Source organism: Galendromus occidentalis, unplaced genomic scaffold, assembly GCF_000255335.2.
Source record: "Galendromus occidentalis unplaced genomic scaffold, Mocc_1.1 scf7180000077448, whole genome shotgun sequence".
In the NCBI taxonomy this organism is placed as follows: Eukaryota; Metazoa; Arthropoda; class Arachnida; order Mesostigmata; family Phytoseiidae; genus Galendromus; species Galendromus occidentalis.
The window spans coordinates 510,080-518,227 of NW_003805436.1; the positions used below are offsets into that span (position 1 = coordinate 510,080).

An 8,148-nucleotide genomic window follows, 5' to 3' on the forward strand; every position below is an offset into this window, starting at 1 on the left:
TATGTCTCAAGGAAGAAGATGACGCGCATTGTTTACTAACATTCTGAGACGTATAGTTAGTTAAAACTAATTATCACGGGTATGAAAGCACTCGGTTAGTTGACATTCGTGTCATTAGTCCAGGGAATTCATTGGTTCTCCATGCTCCGCCGTGCTCCGCTTTCCTGGTTCCCCGCTATCCCAGTTCCCCACTTTCCCGTTTCCCCGCCTCCCCGTGCCCCCGCTTTTATTAGATATGTATGTCCTCCGGAAAATCGATACCCTTCACGGCTACAGCGATTTTCAGCGAGATTCATTGGTAAAAAGACAGAGGCCAATGGTGACGGCAATCCTTGATAGCCTTCTTAGGAGCCCTCGAGAATCCGCCCCCCCATGATGGTCCAGCCCTTGAAAAATCCTGCGAATTCCCGCCTTCCCCTTTATGAAATCTTTGATTCTCGGTTAGAGGACCACTCAAATCATTTTTTTATGCGGGGAGGACCCATAACATGAGAACGACGACCCTCAGATGACCTTCCTGAAGCTCCCGGGAACCCACCCCTGAATTTTTGCGGCGATCGGTTCAGGCGTTAGTGAATTTTGCGAATTCCAGATTTTTCAATTTTTTTCCGAGTTTTCGTATTTTCGTGGGTGGAGCACTCAAATAATTTTTTTAAGGTAGAAGGACTCATCGCATCGGAGAGCTGACCCCCCTATAACCACCGCTGGATCCCACAGAACACGCTCACAAATTTTCACGACGATCGGTTCGGCCGTTTTCGAGTCTATAGGGTACCCCGGACATACAGACAGACAGACAGACATACGTTTTTATATATATAGATAGATAGATGTGAAGGAATCACGAAAATTCTGGAGAACTCTGGAAACTCCCGCCGAACGATTTCCGGTGAGGGACCCGGTACTCAATTTCCAAGGGAAAAAGAGCTCATCCTCATCATACGGGCACGACGACCCCCTCATCGCTTTTCTACAACTCCCGAGAACCCACCCCTGAATTTTCACGGCGATCGGTTCAGGCGTTCGTGAATTTTGCGAATTTCGGATTTTTCAATTTTTTCCGAGATTTCGTATTTTCGTGGGTAAAATCACTCAAATAATTTTTTAAGGTAGAAGGACTCATCGCATCGGAGAACTGACCCCCCTATAACCACCGCTGGATCGCCCAGCACACGCTCCTAAATTTTCACGACGATCGGTTCAGCCGTTTTCGAGTCTATAGGTGACACCAGACAGACAGACAGACAGACAAACAAACAGACAGACATACGTTTTTATATATATAGATTAATTAATGCTGTTTAATCCTACGTACTGGTTCGTCCGGGTCTCCCGAGCCTGGAACCGTGGAGCAGAAGCTCCTTGTTCCGATAGGGTGACCGAGAACACGACCGCCAGCGGCATAGCTCATAACCAAGTTGATGGAGATAGCTGGCGCGGTGCGCCCCCGTGTAAGCTGAAATCGTGAGTTGGAAGTTAGAAAGAGGGAAGACGTCCTCAGCACTCGGTGGAGAATGATTCCGGAAATTCAGAGGAGCTCATAGAGAGTCGCCAAAAAAATTAAATCAGGAACAGCTGCTGGAGGCAAGAGGATGTTGGATCTCTCAAGACTTCTCTAACTAGAGAATTCCTGAAAAGTATTCGTGGGGAGTCGCTGAATTTCGGGCATGAAATTCGAGAGAAGGGGCGCCATTCTCGAAAATCGCTCCGCACGCCACATTGCCGCGCTGCGCCACTGGCACGGTGTCATCTTCGAGTCAGGACTGGACTCCGTAATTCTTTGAGCTAGAAATCGGAGAGCCAAGCGATTCTCGGCATATATCAGGAAAGCTCTCAAGCAAACCCACGGAGAAGTAGTTTGAAAAACTTCTTAATTTTCTCCAGCGCCGAAAAGCACTTGAAAAAGCAAAAAATTGGAGTCCAATCCTCAGAAGACCCGCTCGAAATCTTCATTATACCCCTCGGCGAGGTTCCACAGGGCATAGATTGCTTTGCGCAACGGGACATGATGGAAATCATGAAGAGAAGATATTTCACTCAATTTTTCCTTCGACGACGCACATTCTTGAACCACAAGTTAAGGAGTTAGGCTTCCCTAAAGACCTCGAGATCAACGGGTCGAGTCTTGAGAATGGATTACAGGGTACGTGGTGATGAGTAAAATTCCGCTAAACCAGAATGCGATTTGGGGCCGGCAGTGTCCAGCAATGGTGAATCTCTTCCGATAGCAGCATCGGAAAATCTATTTTCCTGCCTCCGCGGATGCTCGGAGGAGGGTCATTCGACTTCCCTCCCTAATCAGAACAACACATTACCGTATACGGTGGAAACTTGACTTACGATCGTCTCGACTTACGAACGATTCGACTTACGACCTTTTTTTCGCGAGGAATTCGTCTTGACTTGCGAACATGGATTCGACTTGCGACCGCTTTTGCCGGGACGAATTCGACTCACGACCATCGATTCTAGTCACGGACGGTTCCAAGCTGTATCGGTAATGACAATCTCGCTCCCGTTTCGACTTACGAACGGTCTCTGGGAACGGACCAAGGTCGGAAGTCGAGGTTCCACTTTGAGGTATATTCTAATTCAAGTGCAATCTCGAACATACGAGCAGGAAGATATCGGAAAAATAAACGGCACGAAGTACTATTTTGTCATAGAAATCGACTTCTAAATATTCAAGGGGGGCCTACGAGGAGCAAGCGGAAGAGCTTGATAAGGGAAGTGGTTTCATATAGCTTCGAGAAACACGCGGAAAATAGGGGAAGGATCGTTTTGGCGAGCGAAACTTGGCTCATTAAGGAAGAGGTCCTGTGAAAAGTATCTCAGTACGAATGGTTGAGTCATATAGAGAAGGGCGAACGGGAAGACACGCGAATGCTGGATTCAGAATACTTTTCCTGCATGAAATTGGCCGAGTGATTTCCTATCGTGGTGGAAGAGACTCCATTTATAAGATTACGGTTGGGGATTTGACTGGGATATCAGCTAGCGCAGGGGAAAGTAGTTATAGTGGCCGAAACGGTCACGGTTTATTCTTCCTTCACGAATTCTGGCACTCGATCGGTCGCCTCGACCGCTCTCGTGCGCAGACTTCGCTCGCTTCTACCAGACTGACTTGGCCGACACTTGCCCCCACGGATATTCTAAGCGTTCTAAGCGGATATTCTAAGCGTACAGACGCGCTTGACGCCCAACGTGCTGCCGCGACATTCCCGGTTCATTACATTCGGCCCTCGCTACCGATCTGATCTCCCGGTCACTTCTCCGTCTGACAACAGAGAAAATTCCTAGCTCGTCGCGCCTATGGCATTCGGATCCTTGGATAACTCCAGAATTGCCGATCCCCTACCTAGGTGGTCGAGCACATATACGAGCTGACTCGTAGAACCTACCTGACAGTTCTCTATGGCACGGATTGCAACACTGTAGTTGAAGTAGTCGGTAACAACTCGACGTTCACACCTACCCTCGGCGAGTGATGAATACCACACGTGGATCGACGATGTTCGATGAATGATAAACGACGAATGGCGATGAATGGCGTTGAATGGCGATGAATGGCGATGAATGGCGATGCATGGCGAGCACCTGGCGTCCCTCGCCTTGCAGCGCACGGACCCGACATCTCGTGAGTTCTTTTCCTTGGTTCTGACTTGATCACGATACACACACCTCGACGTCTGGCATCGAAAAGACTCTACGACCGCGCCGACGCGCTCGTCTCCAACGGAATCCCTTTCTCTCTTCGCCAACGTGCCATGCGACATCTTCCTCGAGGTTGGCGGAAACATGCTCGACGACGCGACATCCTCCCGACATCTCAAGTCGAACATTTGACGAAATCCCACACCGCGCACCAGACTGACATTCTATACCACCAGCTCCGACTGCATCTCGCCGTCTCTTCTCCATTCCGCCAGCACTCCATATTTGTTTCTCTCCTACCTGCGCTCGACCACGTTACACTACTGGCGTCCCCGCCAGCTACTTCGAATAAACCCCTGAACGACTTCGCTCTCCTAGGTGGCGGGTTTCCCCTTCCTAATCCCGCTCCCGGGGACTCCATTATAGCCGTATTCAAATCATTCGGTGACCCCCGTGGTTCCGGGTCCGGATACATCACTGGGTCTGCATGAATCTGGATTTCCCCTGATGACGCTGACGACGAAGAAGTATCCACAATCCCGATCAACTTCTGTGGCTGGATAGAGCTTTCCTTCACTCGTGTAGATTCTCCGATTTCTTCGGGCTTGGATACTTTTCCGAAAGACGCTCCCTCTTCATGTTGCTCGGAATTCGCTCCGAATCTCAGCTCCGTTGTCTCAAGAATCTCGTCTAGTGTTTCGAGTGTCTCCGATTCGCCTGTCTTCCGGACAGATTCATTGCCCCCTGCTGCGGTCTCGGGTTCCGCAGTGTCTTCGTTGGACGGGATCTCCGTCTCTCTGAGCTCAGGCTAACTCGGAAAGAATTCTTGACGATCTTCTAGCTGATCGGAAAACGGCATCGCGTCATCTGCTCTCTCGTTATGCACCCGATACCATCTCATTTGAGAACAGTGCGCAGTACAGGTATAATATTCCTCCCCTCGCTGAACTAGTCTATAAGTATCCCTAGGCAAGACTTGGGTTATGACTAGAGCCTGGAACTTCAAGCAGAATGCCATGAGTGCTCCTTTTTTCTTTACACCGTTTTTTTTTGGGACATTCTGCCTTTTCTACGTTTTTCCGAGGCATTTTGCCTTTCCCACCCTAAAGTCTAGTTCGGATGTTGCTTGGCAGTTTTTTTTCGGGCAAGACTTCAACCTGGTAACCGGAGAGAGCTACATTTGCTGTTCTGTTCCGACTACGTATCGGACCAAAGCTTTTCTCAGGACTCTGTAATCGATCCCCGAGACTCTGTCGCGCGTGAATTTCCTCAGCAAGAATTTGGTTCCGCACTGAGCTCCACCATGTCGTCGCGATTTGAGTATGAGTCTCGGCCCACGGACTTCCGAGAGATCGCGGCAGAATCTCGAAAGATACCAGAAAAATGACTGAAAATCTCGAAAGCAACGATGCCACCGCAACCGGAAGGACGGAAGACTTGCTGGAGCTCTCATTTTCCGAATACGCTTCATTGGTCAGCGTGGGTGAGGGGCGCGTTTTGACGTGAAAACGTCTTTACCCAGGCTCGGGTGACCTGTTCGATGTACTTCGTCATCCAAATAGCCATAACTTGTCGCACTTAGCGGTCTTATATCTCGATCCTCATTCACGCTGGCCGCAAACTGATTCCTGTATCGAAAGGGGAATTTCCGGGATTCCACTCTGAACGAGATCCTGTCGCGAAGCGCTACATGGTTGCTCCATGATTTCGGTTTTTCTACATACCCCTCGATCGAGCTCGGAATCTGATGAATAATAGTGAATTCTAGGCTTCTCGTGGGGTTTTGAGAGGAGAATTTTATATATGGAGCTCGATAGAGAGAAAACTAGCAAGATGCAATAGTTCTACTCGATTATTGAGGCGAGGTTCTCTAGACATTCCCTCGAAACTCTTCATTTCCGAAGCTCCCCCAATGTGGAATGTGGAATGATTCGGTCGACTAAACAATGAAGTTTGCCTGAAAACGATGTCTTTGGACCTCGAGTCTGTCGCATCGTAATCGGAAGGTTCCTAATCTGGGAACGCTGGTCTATGATGAGATGTTGCTTCATCAGTAAAACAATGCTGTATCAATCCTTTCATCCAAAGAATGTCGACGTCATTCTCATACGGGTCGGCGCCTTGCGCGTCAACTCCCTCGCTCTACGACCGTCCGATTTGGAAGCAAGCTCACACCAAGCCACATCACGAAAGTGATTGCACGGAAAGCTATCGCTCGTCCGGTTCTCACGAGGTAGAATCCTCGCGCATTCACCCACCGGAAACAACTTCGCCACCCATAACCATCCACATTCCAACTCACTATGGATTCCATGTCGGTCGATGCTGAGTCTAACTAAATTCTCCGATGAACGACAACAACAGTAACCGCGGCCTCTCATCAGCTGCAAGGAGGAATCCGCATCGAAAACAGCACTGGACCGAAATCAATCTAGCCCATGCGGTCGAATAAGGAGAACCAATGATCCGCCGGCAGTCTCGATTGGCCGGGATGAATACCTTTCAGGCACATGACGCATGAGAAATTTCGTCCACCAATACCCTCAAGACGTTTTCACGCATGGAACGGTGATGTACCTGACATAACCTAGACTGAATTTTTTCTCGTTCTGAAGCCCCCTGATCGTCGACATGGCCTAACCACCGGAAATGTGAGATGCCATGTTATCGCTGATTGTAATGCCTTACCACCGAAAATGTGAAATACCATGTTATCACTGATTGTAATGCTCAAATTTTCTTATGAGGGGTATATTCGATAAGTATGTATTTCGACATTTATCCGAGCATCACAAACTTTCCGATGATTTTCAGTGCCCTTTTCCTCGTTTACAGTGACTTTTCCGATTCTCGGTGCTTTTTTGCCTGCCTTTTCCCGGGTTTTTCGGTGCCTGAAAGTCCAGGCCCTAGTTATTACTAATGGGCCCCCTGTGAATCGGCAAACGGCTTACAGCCACCACATCCCCTACAGAGAAGCGGAGATAGTGTGGTCTTCTCTTCTGATCGTAGTAATACGCGTATCGATTCTGACTCTCCTCGATCTTCTCTTCTGATCGTAGTAGTACGCGTATCGATCCTGACTCTCCTCCAACTTCTTGATGATTTCGTCCTGTAGCTCTTTCGCTGGTCGCCGGACTTGCTCCTGCGCTTCTTCGATCTCCTGTGAATGATTGTTCATTCGCGGAAGTTATCCGTGCAGTACTTCAAAAGGTGATTCCCCGGTGCTTCTTGAAGTCACTCTGTTGAGCATCATCATTGCTTTTGGAACATGCCTTGACCAGTCCTTTCCCAGTTCGTCTTCACACAGAGAGCGGAGCAGCCTTGCCACCTCTTTGCTCTAGCGCTCGACTTGTCCGTTGCTCTGCGGGCGCTGAGTGCTGATCAGGGTGTTGTCGAACTCCGTTCTGTTCCGAGAATTCCCGGAATGCATTCGACGAGAAAGCTGTTCCCCTATCAGATACTAGCTTTGCGGGTTTGCCGTACGTCATTAACATTTTCTGAAAGAACTAGATCGCCGCTGGTGTCGAGGTTGTTCTGACGGCCTCTAACATAACGAACTTCGTGAGCCCACCGACCATCACGATCAGGTGCTGATTACCAAAAGACGCTGGTAACGGCCCCATATGATCGATGAGAACCTTTTCGGAGGGTCGGATCGGATTGCAGACTCCATCCTGTTCCCCCGTCTCCGTTTTGTTGAAGATACAATCTAGGCACGCTTGTAGATGGAATTCCACTTAATCTCTCATGCGCGGAAACCAATATACCAATATTCCCCTCGAATCAATTCCATAATCTTCTCTATTCCCAAATGTCCTGCCTTTTCGTGGTCCATGACACATACGTATTTCCTCAGCAGCTTCGGAACCACGAACAATCGTCTTCCTTCGCTGAACTTGTAGAGAACTCCCCTGATCATGCCATGCCCCTCGCATAGGTCGTGCTCTCTCTTGCTACGTTCGTCCTTCGCTTTCGACGTGAAACGTCTTTAATTTCGACTTGTGGGGCGCGTTCAATGTACTTCGTCCTTCATGTAACGATTTAACGCCGCTTTTGAGAGGCTACAACTTTCTTAATTGTGCACAGAATTTTTGTTGGATTGTATTGATCGGCAGACAATTTACGGGACAGTCTTCTATTCGAATTTGAAATGAATCTGAGAAAGTTAAGAGCCCTAACGTCCCGATTTCCAATCATACGGATAATCTCCGCGGTTACTTGATGAATATGTCTCCAGAGCCTATGAACATTGGATTTCAGAGCTGATTCGACTTACAAGCCAAAGCTAGTGTCTTTGGTACCCCTGCGCAACTCGAGGATCAGGCTCTCAAGTTCCGAAGAATGTTTTATTTAGAAGGAAATAAGATGTTATCCATCCTGATCATATACATATATGCACATCGTTTTTTATGGAACGATTTCTGGTAAGCTGTGCGGTAGATGTTCCTTGATTGTGCGTCGCGCACGGGATTCCTAGTCTAGTATATCTATCGA

At 48.5% G+C, this 8,148-nt stretch overlaps 1 protein-coding gene across 1 annotated transcript in view; it reads left to right on the forward strand.

The window, feature by feature from the left end:
* Positions 1-2,153: 2,153 nt before the first annotated feature.
* The window catches only part of mute (gon-4 like protein muscle wasted), a 17,767-nt gene continuing 11,772 nt past the window's right edge, over positions 2,154-8,148 (forward strand). The window contains 1 exon segment of the mRNA XM_029111538.1: positions 2,154-2,180. Coding sequence (XP_028967371.1) covers positions 2,154-2,180 — 27 coding nt within the window.